The 19832-nt window shown below is 38.0% G+C and overlaps 1 protein-coding gene and 1 pseudogene across 1 annotated transcript in view; one reads left to right on the top strand and one right to left on the bottom strand.

Moving 5' to 3' along the window:
* The window catches only part of RSPO2 (R-spondin 2), a 182414-nt gene that overhangs the window by 86158 nt on the left and 76424 nt on the right, over positions 1-19832 (top strand). Inside the window, exon 3 of the mRNA XM_003256103.2 lies at positions 5760-5948. Within this exon, the coding sequence (XP_003256151.1) occupies positions 5760-5948 (189 nt within the window). The remainder of the gene's footprint in view (positions 1-5759; positions 5949-19832) is intronic.
* On the bottom strand, positions 10882-11976 carry LOC101178646 (annotated as a pseudogene).

Here is a 19832-nt window from a genome sequence, read left to right as displayed (position 1 = left end):
ACTTCCCTAGATGAGAGACTGTGGGAAGCTTTGGGGAAGAAGGAAGACTCTCTTGTGGATCTAAAATCTATATAGATTTGCTACAAGTTGCTATAAACATAATGGCCATTAAATTATTATAAATAAAGGAATGACATGGTATACAATGTACTCTGTATAGCTGCCAGTCTGACCACTTATTGCTTGATATTAGTTTTATGTGCAAGAATGATTATATGGAGGGTAAGCAATATGTAGTCTCAAAGCTAAAAGTTTCAATAATTGATGAGTTTTCTATTTATTCTCCCTTAATTCTTTTTTGGGTTAACTCAATAAAATGAAGTCATTGTGGCCTCATGTATTCTGTTGTATTTATAACCTTGCTTGGTGTAGTGAAAACTAAAAGTTACATGAATTTTTAATATTTTAGAAATTATAATATTTCAGATTGTATCCTTTCTACATTTTATACCAGCTATAGGAAAGAGTATTTTGCATCTTTTCTTTTAAGGTACCATTGTCCCCATCAGAAGCAGTGAACTTCATATGGTTCAGGTATTAACTTATCTTAGATACTATTTCAACATTTGCTTAGTACTGTTTTCTCCCATCATGTCCCATATTTCTGTTTGAAAATAAAAGTAAATAATATCTTATTGGTGAGTAATATAATTTATGGAATCTTCAAAAGAGATGTAAGTAAGTACATTGTACTGAAATTAGCACATAGCCTTTATATGCTTTACTTTTTAAATGAGATATAATTTACTTGTAAATTATGCACATTAATTGTAAAAATGTACAAATATACTTAGATAAATGCATAGTTTTGAGTTTTGCAAATGTATACATTTGTGTAACCAATATCCAGGCAAGATATAGCACATTTCCATCACCCCCTTTAGCGAATTGACTAGTGCATAGGTAAACTTGTGTCATGGGAGTTTTCTGTTTTATTTTGTCCAATATTCACCCGACCACCCCAACTCATATCCTCCTGGAAATTTAGAAGGTGACCTTTTTTGGAAACAGGGTCTTTGCAGATGCAATGAAGATAAGGATGAAGATGAGATTCTATGGGATTGTGGGATAAAGATGGGCCTTAAATCCAATGAGAGTGTCAATGTAAGAGACAGAAAAAGACACAGAGATACAAGAGAAGAAGGCATAAGACAATGGAGGCAGGGATTGACTTTATGTAACTATGAGCCAAAGAATGCCTTGGGCTACCAAAGGCTGGAAGAAGCAAGAAAGGATTTGCCAGAGTCCTTGAGAGGAAGCATGCCCTGCTGATACGATGTTGGGATTTCAGATTTCTAGTCTCTAGAATTGAGATAATAAATTCCTGTTGTTTAAGCCACCAAATTGTGGTCATTTGTTACAGCAGCCCAAGGAAACTAATATACCTCCTCCATCCCCTGCAAATTCTATTATGCCCCTTTCCAGTCAGTCCTCAATCCTCAAAGGCATGTAGTAGTCTTATTTCTATCACTATAGATTAGCCGTGTCTGCCTTTGACCTTAACATAAATGAAATTATCTGCAGCATGCTCTTTTTTGTATCTGTTTGGATTCTTTTGATCAGCATAATGTATGTGAATTTCATTCATGTCATGTGTATCTGTATTATCCTTTTTATTACTGAGTAAAATTCAAATAGTTTGAATATACCGTAATTTGTCTATTCTGTTCATAGATATTTGGGTTGTTTCTTCCTACCCATATTTTATACATATATTACATCTTTTGTAGCTGTCACTGGTTTAGAAGTTATAGATTCTGTTATTGTTTTTGTAGTTAGGAACTTAAAGTTATAGTAATTACATTGTAATTTACATTAGTCTTCCTCACTGATAATGCGGAAACTGTGAATGGTTTAACTTTGGCTTCCTTCTCAAGTCTTCTGTGTTATCTTTGTGAATATAAGATATTTAGTTTCAAAACTTGAAAATCATATGTTTTTTACATGCTATGCTTTTGTATAGAGACATGAACATGTTTTTCAATTGGTGTGATCACTATTGCTTGTTGCATTCTACTTCCTCTGGGTTCCGTTTTATTTTCCCCAATATTCAGAGTTTAATCTTTTAGTTAATGCTTTTAAAAAAATTAAGTTATTTGCCTTTACTTTGGCTAAAATATCTTCATTTTGCTCACCTCGTTAAACTATAACTGCTTATAGAATTATAGTTTGATAATTTTTCCTCGACATGTTGAAGATAGTATCTCAGGGCTATCTAACCTTTATTTTTTTCTAAGTCTGCTGTCAAAGTTTTATCCCTCTCTAGATAATCTGCTATTCCTCTCTGGCTTGACTTTATTCTCATGGCATGTAAATGTACTGTATTTAGATGTAGACTTGTTCTGTTCGGTCTCTTAATTTTTAATCTAAGAACTTATGTCTTTATCCTGGAAATTAATCAGCCATTATCTCTTTGAATAGTTTGTTTTATTCCTTTTTTAATATATATTTTTAAGTTCAGGGGTACAAGTGCAGGTTTGTTACATAGGTAAACTTGTGTCATGGGGGTTTTCTGTACAGATAATTTCATCACCCAGGTATTAAGGCTAGTACCCATTAGTTATTTTTCCTCATCCTCTTCTTCCTCTCATCCTCTGCCCTCCAGTAGGCACCAGGGTCTGTTGTTTCCCTCTATGTGTCCATGTGTTCTCATCATTAAGCTCCCACTTATAAGTGAGAACATGGGGTATTTTGTTTTCTGTTTCTGTGTTAGTTTGCTAAGGATAATGGCTTCCAGCTCCATCCATGTCCCTGCAAAGGACATGATCTCATTCTTTTTTATGGCTGTATAGTATTCCATGGTGTGTGTGTGTGTGTGTGTGTGTGTGTGTGTGTGTGTATCACATTTTCTTTATTCAGTCAGTTGTTGATGGGTATCTAAGTTGATTCCATGTCTTTGCTATTGAGAATAGTGCTGCAATGAACATATGTGTGTATGTGTCTTTATAATAGAAGGATTTATATTCCTCTGGGTATATACCCAGTAATGGGATTACTGGGTTGAATGGTTTTTCTGTCTTTAGGTTTTTGTGGAATTGCCACACTGTCTTCCATAATGGTTGAAATAATGTACATTATCACAAACAGTATATAAGCATTTCTTTTTCTCCACAACCTCTCAGCATCTGTTATTTTTTGACTTTTTAATAATAGCTATTCTGACTGGTGTGAGATGGTATCTCATTGTGATTTCTTATTTGCATTTATTTAATATTCAGTGATGTTGAGTTTTTTCATATAATTGTTGGCCACATGTGTGTCTTCCTTTGAGAAGTGTCTGTTCATATCCTTTGCCTGCTTGTTAATGATTTTTTTTCCTTGTGAATTTAAGATCTTTATAGATGCTAAATATTAGACCTTTGTCAGATGCATAGTTTGCAAATATTTTCTCCCATTCTGTAGGTTGCCTGTTCAGTCTCATGATATTTTCTTTTGCTGTACAGAAGCTCTTTAATTAGATCCCACTTATCAATTTTTGCTTTTGTTGCAATTGCTTTTGGCATCTTTGTCATGAAATCTTTGCCTGTGCCTATGTACTAAATAGTATTACCTAGGTTTTCTTCCAGGGTCTTTATAGTTCTGGGTTTTACCTTTAAGTCTTTAATGCATCTTGAGTTAATTTTTATATATAGCATAAGGAAGGGGTCCAGTTTCAGTCTTTTGCATATGGCTAGCCAGTTATCCCAGCATCATTTATTGAATAGTGAATCTTTTCCCCATTGCGTGTGTGTGCGTGTGTGTGTGTGTGTGTGTGTGTGTGTGTGTTGAGATGGAGTTTCGCTCTTGTTGCCCAGGCTGGAGTGCAATGGCACGATCTCAGCTCACCACAACGTCTGCCTCCCAGGTTCAGGCAGTTCTCCTGGCTTAGACTCCCAAGTAGCTGGAATTACAGGCATTCACTACCATGCCCAGCTAATTTTGTATTTTGTTTATTTATTTATTATTTGTAGAGATGGGGTTTCTTGGTGTTGGTCAGGCTGATCTCGAACTCCCGACCTCAGGTGATCTGCCTGCCTCGGCCTCCCAAAGTGCTGGGATTACAGGCGTGAGCCACCGCACCCAGCCCCCCATTGCTTGTTTTGGTCAGGTTTGTCAAAGATCCGACAGTTGTAGATGTGTGGTCTTATTTCTGGGTACTCTATTCTGTTCCATTGGCCTATCTGTCTGTTATTGTACCAGTACCATGCTGTTTTGGCTACTGTAGCTCTGTAGTATAGTTTGAAGTCAGGTAGCGTGATGCCTCCAGCTTTGTTATTTTTGCTTATTATTGCCTTGGCTATTTGGGCTCTTTTTGGTTCCATGTGAATTTTAACATAGTTTTTTCCAGTTCTGTGAAAAATGACAACAGTAGTTTAATGGAAATAGCATTAATCTACAAATTGCTTTGGGCGGTATGGCTATTTTAATAATATTGATTCTTCTATCCATGAGCATGGAAGGTTTTTCCATTTGTTTGTGTTATCTCTGATTTCTTGGGCAGTCTTTTGTTGTTCTCTTTATAGAGATCTTTCATCTCCTTAGTTACTTGTATTCCTAGGTATTTTATTATTTTTGTGGCAATTGTAAATGAAAGTTTGTTTGTGATTTGACTCTTGGCTTGACTGCTGTTGATGTGTAGGAGTGCTAGTGATTTTTGCATGTTGATTTTGTATCCTGAGACTTTGCTGAAGTTGCATCTCAGTTTAAGGTGTGTTTTATTCATTCTCTTTACTCTTTCCTTCTGTAGTAACTACTAATCATGTATTGGAACGTTCCTGTTTTTTTTTCTTACATGCTTAGTACCTTTTTATCTTGTTTTGTGCTAATTATTTAAAAGTGTTTTTGGTTATGTCATTCTCTTCTACCATTCCATTTGTCCATAGAATATTTTTGTTAAGTTTTAGAATTTTCATTTCATTGTAATGTGCACATTCTTGCTTTTTCCCATGTGATTTCTAGTTATCCCTTTATCTCTTCTGATATTCTGTAGATATTAATTTTAAAGACTCCTTTAGAATGTCCTTATTTCTGGTTGCTCAGGTGTGAAGTTTTCTTGTTACTGATATTGATGACTGTTCCTCATGAAGGTTTACTTACTCATGTGATTTGTTCATTTTGATGTTAAGGTAGCATTTCATGAAAGTCTAGGTCTCAGGATTGTAGAAAATATCTGGAAAGTAGTTCTATATTTATTTATTTTTTCTTTCTGGGTTTTCCTGGATCTGGACAAATTTTTATTTTAACTTGTCAGCACCATATAGACCCCATACTACAATGATAATTTTAATTTGGATCCCAGCCTTGTGGACTTGGTGTTCTGATGTCTCATGAATTATATTTTCTCTTGTGCTTACCCAAGCTAGGGTCAGAATCCTCTGCTCTAGCCAGTTAGGGAGGGGATCATGGACAAACAGCCCCCTTGACTCCATCTACATAAGGGGAGCTAAGTGCTAGATCTTCACATAAATATTTCTTGGCCTGGGTTGAGGACCTTGCCCTAAATTCTACCTTTGTCTGGTCTGACATCCCCATGAGCCATTCAGCTTTAGCTTCTGGCCTCAACTCTGCCTCTGAGTTTCCTCTTTGTTTCTAAGGTTGGTTGTGTATTAACAACTTTTTGGGTGGGGGAGGTAGAGGGAAGAAGGGGAGGGATATTTTATTTAGTATTTCTATGTGAGTATAGCAGAGAGAAAAGAAACATTTGTCTTTTCAGCAGGGTGTATTTACCAAAAGTCTGATTATACTCATAATTAAACACAATTTTTGTTTTTCTTTTACAGCTAGTTATGTATCAAATCCCATTTGCAAGGGTTGTTTGTCTTGTTCAAAGGACAATGGGTGCAGCCGATGTCAACAGAAGTTGTTCTTCTTCCTTCGAAGAGAAGGGATGCGCCAGTATGGAGAGTGCCTGCATTCCTGCCCATCCGGGTACTATGGACACCGAGCCCCAGATATGAACAGATGTGCAAGTGAGCATTTGGCTTTGTCTATCCTGTATTGCTGGGTATGCAACTTAGGAGAGGAGCTAAGTTGAAGATTTTGACTGATTTTTTTTAAAAAAATGTATTTGTAATAGGTGATAGAAATAGTTTAAGCTTGCTGGGTGTGGTGGGTCATGCCTGTAATCCCAGCACTTTGGGAGGCCAAGGTAGGTGGATCACTTGAGGCCAGGAGTTGGAGACCAGTCTGGCCAACATGAGGAATCCCCACCTCTACTAAAAATACAAAAATTAGCCAGGCATGGTGGTGGTGCACACCTGTAATCCCAGCTACTGGGATAGCTGAAGCACCAGAATCGCTTGAACCTGGGAGGCGGAGGTTGCAGTGAGCTGAGATAGCACCGCTGTGCTCTAGCCTGGGCAACAGAGTGAGATGTCATCTCAAAAAAAAGAGTCTAAGCTCAAACTTGGAAAAAATGAGTGTGGTAGGATAAGAGCACTTTTACTTTATATTTTGTATAGAACTGTAAGACACAATCACACATACACACTTTATTTTAGATTATGTAAGTAGTTTTTTAATCACAAGGATCTCAAGTACAATCTTGTTTGACAGATTTTTGTAAGGAGTACCTACTCAGTGCTTATAAAAAAAATCAAACCACAAAGGAATTTAAGTACTTCATGCTGAGAACAATCTCTCTGATTTACTAATTTCTATAACTTCTTTTTCTCTCTTTATCTGAGTTGGTAATCCTTCGTTAGTCTAACCTGCAATTAAATATGTGGTAAAGGTGTTTTTTTAAAGTACCATTACTGATATAACTAAAATGTTTAGGTTATTTTAAAGTAATCTGAGTTATAAGTTTAACAACTATTTTAAAAAGTTTAAGGAATGGCATTTTGTACATAGGAATGAGGGTGCAATTTTTAATCTTTTAATCCAAAAATCACTTACAGAATGAGTCTCATCTTCTAGGTCAGCCATAGAAGTTGTGGTTTAAAAAAATAAATGAGATACCAAAGGAACATCCCTTTCTTTAAGGAACTCAAATTTTAGGGGATAGAAGGGATAAGAAAAAGGGGACCACAGAATAAAATGACAAATGGTAAGCAGGTTATTCATAATTTAATATATTAAGTGCTGTGTCAGTAATCATTAAATCACTGTCATATATATATGTGAGATAATTAAATCTCATATTTATGAGAGTGATTTAATGATCTCCCATTAACACACTGTGTATGTGACTATTCAGGCAAGACAGTCTTTAGATGAGAAGAGTTTGAATTACATCATCCAAGGACAATATTATTTTGGAAGGTGGCAGGACTAGCAGGGGCTGGTTAAATAAATTCTAGAATGAAGGAACCACATATATGTAAAAACAATGTGTTTGGGGAACAAGAACTCTCACCTGGAGTGTTATTTGGCATTTTGGCAATGCAGTTCTCTGTTTCATGGGACCTGTCCTACATTGCTTGATATTTAGTGTCCTTGGTCCCTGCCCATTAAATGTCATTTGTGTCTTCACTACTATTATAAGCAAAACTTGTCCCCAAACATTTTTAAACACTTCCTGGAAGAGCAGTACAGTAGCTGGATGAAAACCATTGAAGAGCATGTGCCTAGTGGGAGGTGTGGTTGGAATTGAGGAAGGAAAGGGAGGCTGCAGTGCAACTGATAAAGGTGTTTCCTGCCAGGCTAAGAAGTCTTGGTATTATCTGAGGGTACTGAGTAGGCAGTGAACTAAAGAGATTGCTTTAAGATAATTCTAGCAGAAGTGAGGGAGATGAATTGGAGAGGAGCAAAAAGTAGAGAAAGACTATTATAATGATTGCAGATTAGAAATCTTGTTCTGATGATTTATTTTTTGTGGGTAATGAATTGCAGAGGCTTTAAAAATAGAACCAGTGGGGCCTGGTAACTAACTGGACAGGGCTAAGAGAAAGAATCAAACTTGATCCTAAGGTCTTCTAGCTAAAGTACTGGATGAAATTATGTCGTTAGCAGAGTTAGAAATATTTAGGCTTAGAGGAAACTTGGATCTACCTTCATTTCATGGAATTGTTTGGATTAATATTTAAAGGAAACACCTCCCCACCAGTTATAGACTGGCTTGCAAATATGTCTGCAAATATGAATTTTGTTCTTATGGCATATGATTTAGGCTACCTGATAATTTATTTCTCATAGTTTATAAACTTCCAGAGGAAGATAGGTTCCACCTTGGAAAGGATTCCTGTTCAGATTGCTTTAGACTACCTATGCGGGGGTGGTTTGAGTCCACAACTTTATGTGTTTCCTTCCAGACTATTAGTGCACAAGGAAGACAAGGCAAGAGTGTAGATGGATAGAAACATTTATTCCAAGTTCTAGGGCTAGCATTGTATGTACTGTATATGGACAATAGGGTGGCCATATAATGTATTACTCAATGTGGAACACTGGGAAATGAAAGGGGCTGCCATTAACAACTATGCAGGGAGATTGGATGTAAACCAGGACTATCCTGTGCAAACTGGTATGAATGGTCACCTGAGCAATACTTTGTAGTATATCAATGGAGTCTTCCTTAGATACTCTCAGGCAGGAGTTAATAGCACATTTTGGCTTAGTTTTCTCAGAAATGGAAAGGAGAGCAGTGACTGTAAATCAGCCTTAGAAAGAAAATCTGCATATGAGAAAGGGTTTGCTGTGGATAGACTTCTTGTAAGTGAATACAATCAATGTTGGAGTTTACTGACCTAGAGGAAATCATTACCTGGTACAAGCAGGAAGTGCTATTAACAAGACCCCATTAGAGCAAAATGAAAAATGGAAAATTATTTCTTATCAGTATATGACTTTGGATAATCATGTTTCTTTCATGCCAATTATTTGCTGTTTTTCATGACTAGTTTGCACATATTGCATTGATATTTGTATTTAGTTCAGGGGATGAGAAAGACTTAAATTAGAAAAGCTGTCACAGACTTAGAATTTGAAATCATATCCACTTTTCGCTTCCTTAAAAGATTATTGCTCAATAGTAGAGAAGAAAATTATTATTTTAGCAATAGTAGCCTAAAAAATCTTGTAAGTGAAATTTGCTCATCTGTTTCCTAATCACTAGAGTATGATTTCCAATGTAATGCAATATCCTTCTTTTGAAGGAAGATTTGCTCTCTGAAAAGTTGTCTGAGGTTGGCTTCTTGGTACAGACCGTATGAAGCTTATAAAATTCAACCATACTTATGGAAACCAATTCAACAACTATCTGAGTAATTCTGTGAATACATGTACTAACAGACACTAGAAGCTGCCATTGTCCCTGATACTATGTTAGATGTTATTTCACTAGTATTTTTTCTCATTCATTAATGAAACCATTTACATAAAACTTTATTTTTTAAATTGTTCTAAATAGTCCTTGTAGAAAACTTAGAAAAGTACCCAGGCCTAAAAAAAAAAAAGCAAAAGCAAACACTTCTCTCAAAGATAACAACAGTTAACAAAAGATAACAAAAACCATTTTGTCTTCTGTTCTTGACATTTTTGTTTCTATGAGTATTTGTCATTATCCTCACCTTACAAATGTGTCATTGTGTTTTGTAACTTGTTTTAATGAATTATGAACATATTTTCATGCCATTAAATATGGCTGCAAATATTCTGCTGAATGGTTATACTATATTTAGTTAATTGCCTATTGAAATTTGCTTTTAGTTTTTCATGATTATAAGCAGTTCTATGAAAACTATTCTTATACATAAATTCTTTCTCATACACATATTTTTACACATTTGCATGGCTTATTTTTATAAGATAAACTTTTAAACATAATATATGTTTTAAAGATATATATTGCCAAATGGATTTCTAGAAAAGTTGTATCAGTTTACATCTTCACTAACAGTGGTCATTTTCACTTGCATCTGGCTATTAATAACAAGTATAAAACTTCATTTTTGTCTTAATATGCTTTTTCTTTGATACAAATGAAGCTGAACACGTATTTGTCACTTGAATATTGGCATTGTAGGATGTTTACCAGAGTCACTGCCCCTCTTTTTTCTATTTGCACAACTGTCATGTTTTTAGTAATTAAAAAATAAACTTTTTGAAGTATCATGCAGAATTCTAAATTCACAAATAATAAATGGAGTGTTTAATGAACTATTACAAAGTAGATACATTTAACTCCCACTGATGTCAAGAAAGAATGTTAGTACTACCCACTCACTAACTTCCCATTCACTACTGTCTTCTCCTTTGGCATAACTACCATCCTGACTTGTAAACAAAACACATATAAAACATTATTCTTGGCAACACTATTTTTTTTTAAACACAATTACTTTATTGATTTCTTACAATCAAATACCGCCAACTAGCATTACTTCCACTCTTGCATCATTAAAAACAAAGGGTATTTCCTCCTTGGTATTTTCAAATATGCATTATACAATAAACAAAGTTAGAACTTGAAATGCACCCTGATTAATTATGTAAGCTGGTAATTTGTTTAAAAAAGCATAATAATTTGGTTCCTTTCTTCATAAAATGGAAATTTAAATATTTCTTCTGATAGTCTTGAGGTTATCATTATGCGTAGTGCAAAGTGTGGCACATATAGTTTCATCTAGAAGGATGCGTATCTTATACACCTTAAACAAACAAAATGTGCGTTAACAAAATGCATACAGTTAATGCATGATAGAAAGCATGTTTCAAATATAAGGCAGTCCCTCCGGCCATCATATTATTTAGGTTTTGCATTATCATTTATGGCATTATAGATTAATTACACATAACTTTTATACATTTTAACCCTGAAGATAAGAAAAATAACTGTTGCTTGAAAGAAATTATTCCAGGTAGCCATTTGGTTTGGATCAGGAGAAACCGAACCTCCATGAGTTTAGCGTCTGCCAAGTCAGAATCATTAGCCCAAGTGAGTGAATGAGATACGCTGCGCATTTCACAGTCACTGTTTCCCAAGTCCTGGCAATGCCTCTGCTCCCACAGTCCACCAGATGAAGCATCTCCGGGATGACCCTTCTATGTGGTTTTCCCTTTTCATTTTTTTTTTTTTTTTTGCTGGATTAACGATTACTGTATTATTTCCTCTTTTCCCCTTTTCTGTGGCCTTCCATTTCAATTATTCATAAATCCTTTCAGAATATCCTCAGAGAGCTCCATAAGAGGAAGTTCTGGAGATGGAAAATCCAAGGGCGGAAGATTGGGGACAGGAATGTCCTTGGCTTTCCCGGTATTTGCTGCGAACTTCTGCCAGGTTGAGGAGGCTGTAGCAGTTTCTGAATGTGGTGGCAAGCTCCATAACTCTGATGTTTCTACAAAATCAGCATCTACATCCAGCTCCTTTTCTATTGGACCTTTTAGAAGTCTGGCCTTTTCAGCCTTTAGTTGTTTATTTTCTTCCCTTAATCTTTCATTCTCTGCCACAAGGAATTCCACGTGCCTCTTCAAATCTGCAATTTTGGTTGCCTGCTCCTCTATAATTGTTTTATCATCTTTTGGGGCTTTGCTTCCAATACATGGCTCTGCTGGCTCACTCTTTTGCTGAAGTAAATATAGTAGTGTGTCTGGATCCCTGTCAAAGATCCCCTGAATCTCAGGCAGGCATTTCCCCGTGGAAGGGCTGTACTTCTGAGAAAGGGGACTCTGGCCCTCTGCATCCTCTGCAGAGGGTTTGTGAGATGCCTGAAGATGGGCAGCTACATCCTTGTCTGTGTTCTGCTGGGCTTTCAATCTTTTTTCATGCTGGGCCCTTTTCCATCTCTCTTGGATGAGGAGGAGCTGTTTCATATAGCTATCCCTTTGCAATTCCAGTGAAAGATGAGCCTGCTCAGACTGTGTCAGCTTCATGGCTTCAGAAAGATACGCTGCAGCCTTTTTGTGACAAGAAATAGCCTCTTCGTATTTGCCTGCAGCTAATAAACAGTCTGCTCATCTGCTCTATTGATGAGCCAGGTTGAGGGGTCCTTCATTACTTCCATAGACCCTGGGGTAAGCGGCAGCCTTAGGAAGGGGAGTAGTGATGCCGGGGAACATGGAGGGGACTGCAGGGGAGCGCGACGCAACCGAGGAGACTGCGGCCCCTCTCTGCACCCCAAGAGCCACCGGTAGGCGCTGAGGGAGCCAACACTATTTAAACTAATTACAAGTTGGAAACAACTCAAATGTCCAAACAATACAATACCTAAAAAATATAGTATATTAATATTGACATTTAACAGAAAGCAAGTAAAAGCCAGTGGAGGAGGCTGTGACTAAGTCACTAGGAAAACAGAGCAGATGATGTCCCAAAAGCAGAAGTGGGAAGGCTTGAGAAGAAGCACATGGTCAATGTCAATGTTGCACTGTTTAAACAATAGAGTTGTTGACCTTCATATGAGCCATTTCATTGTTTTTGTTGGGTGGCTATCCTGATTGCTATGGTTTTGGGGAGTACATGGAGTCATAGGAAAGCAGCCAGTGATTATATACACTCATTCTCTTCTTCCTCTAAGTGTATTTAAAAAGAGAATCTGATAACTGGAAGGCTCACACAGATGGGGAAGTTGGGGTGTGTGTCTGTGTGTTTATGTGTGTGTGTGTGTGTCTGCGAGTGACAGGAGACATAACTAGGAAAGAGCCAGCTGAGAAGGATAGACAAAAAATAATGAAGAAACAAGATCACTGAAGGGACAGAAGAGGATAGAGTCCAAAATATAGGTGGGAAAATTAGCCTTGGACAAACATTTATTCAGCAAGTTATGAAGTATCTACCTCATGTCAATCAAGGTTAAGGATTCTTTTTTGTCATGTACCAGGAAGGTATCAGAAATATGCTGAAATTAAGGAAAAAGCAGTAAACTTTTTTAACCTCCAAATTTATGTACAAGAAAACAATATACTTTGCCAGAAATAGTACTTTGAAAAATCATCTGTAAACAAATACAGAAATGACATGTTTTATAATTTTAGATCCATGAATTTGCTACATTTTAACCATTTCTGCTACATTTTATGATTCTACCCTTGTTTTGACATTTTGTGAAATATGTATTTAGGCTAGGAAAACACAATGTTTTGTTTCCTTTTTTTTTTCTCCTTTCTTTCCTTCCTTTTTTTTTTTTTTTTTTTTTGTTGTTGTTGTTGCACAGTCATAGCTCACTGAAGCCTCAATCCCTTCTGTGCTGAAGGGATCATCCCACTACAGCCTCCCCAGTAGCTGGGACTACAGGCATGTGCCACTACAGCCAGCTAATTTTTTAAAAAATATATTATTAGAGATGTCTGGCTGTTATTTATTTATTTAAATATTTTTAGAGATGAGGTCTTGCCATGTTGGCTGGTTTCTAACTCCTGGCCTGAAACAATCCTCCCACTTCAGCCTCGCAAGTAGTTGAGATTACGGGTGTGAGCTGCTACATTTTGCTTTTGAAATGAAATGACACAGGTTTTAAAAACTAGTAATTTTTAACATATAAGAAAACCCAAAGTTAAATATCATCTTTTAATTTGTGAACTCCAAGATCACTATTTAGGTGTTTTTAAAGAATTACTACATGTCATCAAGTTTGAGTGCCTTTAGAAACACCTGTTTTCTTGTCTTGCTTTCTTTCATTTTTTTTGAGACAGTCTCACTTTGTCTCCCAGGCTGGAGTGCAGTGGTTTGGTCTCAGCTCACTGTAACCTCAGCCTCCTGGGTTGAAGCAATTCGTGTGCCTCAGCGCCCCAAGTAGCTGGGACTACAGGCGCGCGCCACAATGCCTGGCTAAGTTTTTTTGTATTTTTAATGGAGATGAAGTTTTGCCATATTGCCCAGGTCAGTCTCGAAATCCTAAGCCCAGGAAATCCCCCCCATCTTGGCCTCCAAAGTGCTAAGATTACAGTCATGAGCCACTGCGCCCCGCCTGTCATTCTTGAATAATGTAATTTAATGATGCAGTTGGGGAAAAAAAATCTAGGTATTTAAAATTAATATAAATATATTTGAAATGTCTTTAGTCAAATCTGGACAACTATGGACACACATATAATTATTCTAAGTACCACAAATTCTATATAATGTATTTGAAGATCTATAAAGATACAGACTTCCAAATATATTGATGTAACCCCAGTATGTTTGGGATTACTGAGAAATAAAATTAAAAATAACAAATGTCTTCATTTGGAGGATACTTAGACCATTAGGTTGGAGACCATCAGGTTGCATATGAAACTGATACAGAATTAGACAACAGTATTAGATAGCATAATTACATAAAGTGGTGCTGAACCCCAGTGGGCCAGTGGGGTTAGTATGTTGCACAGTTATAGAAGGGATCACAGAAAGGACAAGTTAGTGGTTAGGTTAGAACAGTCATGAAAAATTGTGGGGCTCAGCTGTATCCTTCCCTTCCTTCACCATCTAACCTGGGTGGCGAGGCTGTGAAGAGTTAGGGGCATTCTAGGTTTAAAGGAAATGCATGAGCATGAGGGGTGAAAGGACCAGTGACAAGACCTGATAGAAGACCTGGAGATAGGTGATTGATGTTGACCAACTAAAGTTAGTAGGATTCAAATTCAGGGACTGTATTCTGATTACACTTAAACCAGAAATGTTCTAAATCATGTTTTAGAGTTATTTTACTTTAGGCTTAATCTTTAGCAAACCAGCACATGAATAAGGGCTACATTTTAGAAGCCTATAATATTCTTTAATTTTGGAATACAGGCAGTGCTGGAATTAAGGAAGCCTGATGAAAACAGCCACTTGCATGGTTTTCCCAACAGTATTAGTAGCTATTTATCTGATGAGGAAAGACGGGGGAAGACTGTAATTTAGGGGATGGCTTAGGCTGCTTAATACAGCTTACACGTTTAGCAAACATTTACTGCTTATATGCTAGGCAGGGCTAATGCGTGTTTTTATATAAAAAAAATGGAATGGAATTGAATGTGCTAAGAACTGTGAGAGTGACACACTGGCTGCACAGGGAACCCATGGGGCATCAGCTGACTTGCCCTTGGAGATGGGTGAGTCTTCAGATTTCCCAAAGAGTGTGTTATAAAACTATTTTGAAGGAGGAGTAGGGTGAGTAAGAGTAAGAGGGTAAAGAGTAGTCACTTGAGCATTGGAACGCAACGTGTGAGAAATGAAATCTTGGAAGCTGAAGATGGAGGATTTATAAGCTGGGAAGACATACAATGCTCTTGTTGTAGAATATCGTCTGATGTCAGCAGGGGAAATAGGTTGAGCAGAGAGCCAGAGAGGAGGCACAGAGACCAATTAGGAGGCTGTTGCTGTAATCCCAGGCCAGAAACCAGGACTTCAGCTAAGGCAGTGGTACTTGAGGTGGGGAGGAAGAGACGGATTCAAGAGATTAGAAGATAGAACCAGCCGAAGGTGGTTCATTGGACACAAGGGTAACAGAGAGGGAAGAGACCTCAATGACTCACAGGTTTCTACCTTTTTTTTTTTATTATTATACTTTAAGTTTTAGGGTACATGTGCACAACGTGCAGGTTTGTTACATACGTATACATGTGCCATGTTGGTGTGCTGCACCCATTAACTCGTCATTTAGCATTAGGTATATCTCCTAATGCTATCCCTCTCCCCTCCCCCTACCCCACAACAGTCTCCGGTGTGTGATGTTCCCCTTCCTGTGTCCATGTGTTTTCATTGTTCAATTCCCACCTATGAATGAGAACATGTGGTGTTTGGTTTTTTGTCCTTGTGATAGTTTGCTGAGAATGATGGTTTCCAGTTTCATCCATGTCCCTACAAAGGACATGAACTCATCATTTTTTATGGCTGCAGAGTATTCCATGGTGTATATGTGCCACATTTTCTTAATCCAGTCTATCATTGTTGGACATGTGGGTTGGTTCCAAGTCTTTGCTATTGTGAATAGTGCTGCAATAAACATACGTGTGCATGTGTCTTTATAGCAGCATGATTTATAATCCTTTGAGTATATACCCAGTAATGGGATGGCTGGTTCAAATGGTATTTCTAGTTCTAGATCCCTGAGGAATTGCCACCCTGACATCCACAATGGTTGAACTAGTTTACAGTCCAACAGTGTAAAAGTGTTCCTATTTCTCCACATCCTCTCCAGCACCTGTTGTTTCCTGACTTTTTAATGATCACTATTCTAACTGGTGTGAGATGGTATCTCATTGTGGTTTTGATTTGCATTTCTCTGATGGCCAGTGATGATGAGCATTTTTTCATGTGTTTTTTGGTTGCATAAATGTCTTCTTTTGAGAAGTGTCTGTTCATATCCTTTGCCCACTTTTTGATGGGGTTGTTTGTTTTTTTCTTGTAAATTTGTTTGAGTTCATTGTAGATTCTGGATATTAGCCCTTTGTCAGATGAGTAGGTTGCAAAAATTTTCTCCCATTTTGTAGGTTGCCTGTTCACTCTGCTGGCGGTTTCTTTTGCTGTGCAGAAGCTCTTTAGTTTAATTAGATCCCATTTGTCAATTTTGGCTTTTGTTGCCATTGCTTTTGATGTTTTAGACATGAAGTCCTTGCCCACGCCTATGTCCTGAATGGTATTGCCTAGGTTTTCTTCTAGGGTTTTTATGGTTTTAGGTCTAACATGTAAGTCTTTAATCCATCTTGAATTAATTTTTGTATAAGGTGTAAGGAAGGGATCCAGTTTCAGCTTTCTGCAGATGGCTAGCCAGTTTTCCCAGCACCATTTATTAAATAGGGAATCCTTTCCCCATTTCTTCTTTTTTTGTCGCCCAGGCTGGAGTGCAATGGCACAATCTTGGCTCACGGCAATCTCCGCCTCCTGGGTTCAATCAATTCTCCTGCCTCGGCCTCCCAAGTAGCTGGGATTACAGATGCCCACCACCATGCCCGGCTAATTTTTGTATTTTTATTAGAGACAGTTTTCACCATGTTGGCCAGGCTGGTCTCAACTCCTGACCTGGGGTGATCTTCCTGCCTTGGCTTCCCAAAGTGCTGGGATTACAGGCGTGAGCTACCATGCCCAGCCAGGTTTCTGCTTTTAAGAATTGTATAAATACTGGTTTATTGGATATTATTATTGGGTTATTGGATATTATTGTTGATTTATTGGAATTATTGGATATTATTATTGATTTTGGTTTTGATTGATAGCAAAAGGAGTTCAGGTTTAGAAATGTTGACTTGAGATGACACAGTTGTGTAGAGATGTGCATTGGAGAGTTGGATACCTGAGTCTGTTTTAGATAAAAGCCAGTTAGGATCTAGTATCTCCTTGCTATCCTGTCACATCTGACGATCCTATTAATACTGATCAAAAATACTGATCACAGGTGCAGATGTTACCAGGAATATTTATTATGCTTAAATGCTTACCAGGATGCTAATATATGGCTAAACCTGAATCTGGTGGGAGTGAAACTGCTACATAATCTACCTGTGGCAAAGATATGTGATACCTCCAAGAGTCCTTCAAGCAGAGGGCCATATATTGGGAAAATTATTTTCCTCTACAGTGAATGGCAAATAGGACCACCCCACAAAAATTTGTGTAGTTTTTTTACTTAGGTCTCTGTCTCTCTCAGCCCCACTCCCCCAAACTTTACCTATGTTTCTTATTGGTCATGACCCTTTCACTTCTACTGACTATGTATTTTCATCATTATCCCATCTCCATCATTCCCAAAGATAGGAGTTGTTCATTGTTGACACATACTGCTTTGAAACCTCTTCATATTAGAATGAAGTGGTTCTCAAAGTGTGCATCAGAACCACCTGTTAAAACACAGATTGCACCCCCAGAGTTTCTGATTCAGTAGATCTGAGATGGAGCCCGAGAATTTGCATTTTTAACAAGTTCACAGGTGTGGCTGACCTGGCTGGCTCAGAGACTACACTTTAAGAATCACTGCTACTGTGTAATAATTATGTCACTAGTTATGGAGTAGCAGACTTCATATTTAATGGCAGACAAGTTTCAGTACCTTCCAAGCATATGAGGATATTATGAGGAAATGTGTATTTCTCCCCACTTCTCTCATTCACACATACCTGTTTATGGGCTGTACTGATCATGAGCTGATCATGATAGAATGTGTTAGAATATGCTGGCTTCTTTTTTTTTTTTTTTTTTTTTTTTTTTTGAGACGGAGTCTCGCTCTGTCGCCCAGGCTGGAGTGCAGTGGCGCAATCTCTGCTCACTGCAAGCTCCGCCTCCCGGGTTCACGCCATTCTCCTGCCTCAGCCTCTCCGAGTAGCTGGGACTACAGGCGCCCGCCACCACGCCCGGCTAATTTTTTTGTATTTTTTAGTAGAGACGGGGTTTCACCGTGGTCTCGATCTCCTGACCTCGTGATCCGCCCGCCTCGGCCTCCCAAAGTGCTGGGATTACAAGCGTGAGCCACCGCGCCCGGCCCAGAATATGCTGGCTTTTGGGACAGCCTTTCACTGCGCTTGTCTCTCCCTTTCCCTAACTTTTTTCTCTGCCTCCCGTACTTTCTCATACCACGTTTCTTCTTTCTCTAAGATTTTCACTACTTTATGTGTTCTGGCACATGCATTTTAATTTGTAATTGTGTCTTGTATCTTAGAACTAATTTATTCTATTCTGTTTTTTGTTGATAAAGTTCTGATTGAACTATAGCTTCTACATAAGTAGAATCATTTTAAAGCTTTATTTTACGCTATAGTTTAAAAGAAAGGAAGCGGAGGGGAGTGTTTGCGGACAGGAGAACAGGGATCATGGTGGACCGTGCAGCCAGACTCCCTTCTTGCTCAGTCCACAACTGGCTTCCAGGTTAGTGGTTGGACAGGTGCCTTAACTTACTCTTTAACAATGAGTGAACTACATAGTCTGAGCCCCTGTGTCCTCATGTCTAAAAACTAGCAGAGACTGTGAGATCATTGCTCTAACATTCTGTGGTTCTATGAATGCTTCCAGAAGTTACTGCCTTTTGACATTCCAGACCAGCCTGTCTCCTCAAACTGCAGATAGAAATGGCCATTCTAATACTCTCCTAACAACCCTACGATATAGTTAAGCATTACATTCTACTGTATAGTCTTTGTAAACATTTACATTGCACATTTGCACTCTGACAAGCTCAGAGAGGTTTACAAACCTACCCAAAGCACACACAGTATGGAGAGCTAAGAATAGGATCTAGGATTCTAACTCTAATGCCCGTGTGTCTTTAATTAAACCATGCAGCTTCTCTTGGAGAAAACAAAATAAAAAATGCATCATTTGGTCCATGTTCAACTGCCCATCATAAAAAAGAAATACATTATTGGCTAGGGTTAGGATTTTTTCCCCTTTGGCAGAAGGTGAGACAGATAGGTCTTCACTTTGAACTGGTACACTTTTAGCATTCTTTTGTGCTGGTTTCTTTCCCAAGTTGAAAGGGACCTTGCCTACAGCCCAGTCTGCAGAAGGCACTCCATGGGTTAACAGGCTCCTGCCAGCTGGAGAAAGCCCATTGCCCTGAAGTGGCTTTACATCACTATGCAGGAGTGGCTACCAGCTGGTTAATACCCTGGCCATCACTTGGCGAGGTGGACACCCTACTATCCACTTATTAGAAGACAGCTGGATACTATTACATGCTGAATCTCTCAGTTCTTTTATGCTTTCTCCTGAAGAAAACCCATCTTTGCAAGACAGCTGGCTATATTTGGATGTACCTATGACTGGGATAAAACTGTATATCTAGAAAATCCCACATTTGTCAATTGATTTTAGTTTTGGGAGATTATATCAAAAATGTGACCTCATCAGGACCACAGTTTAATTGAGGCCAGCCAGTCAAGGGCTTGGCATCTCATAAGTTCTCAGTACATATTAATTGAATGATTAAAATGTCCTAGGTGGCATGGGCTCCCTGAGAGTAGGAGCAAGGGCTCACTATGTTAGTTGCTCTTTTGTGCCAGATACTATGTCGCGGCTTACTACA

The sequence above is a fragment of the Nomascus leucogenys genome, chromosome 16, assembly GCF_006542625.1.
Source record: "Nomascus leucogenys isolate Asia chromosome 16, Asia_NLE_v1, whole genome shotgun sequence".
In the NCBI taxonomy this organism is placed as follows: domain Eukaryota; kingdom Metazoa; phylum Chordata; class Mammalia; order Primates; family Hylobatidae; genus Nomascus; species Nomascus leucogenys.
This window is presented reverse-complemented; position numbering and strand designations above follow the sequence as displayed.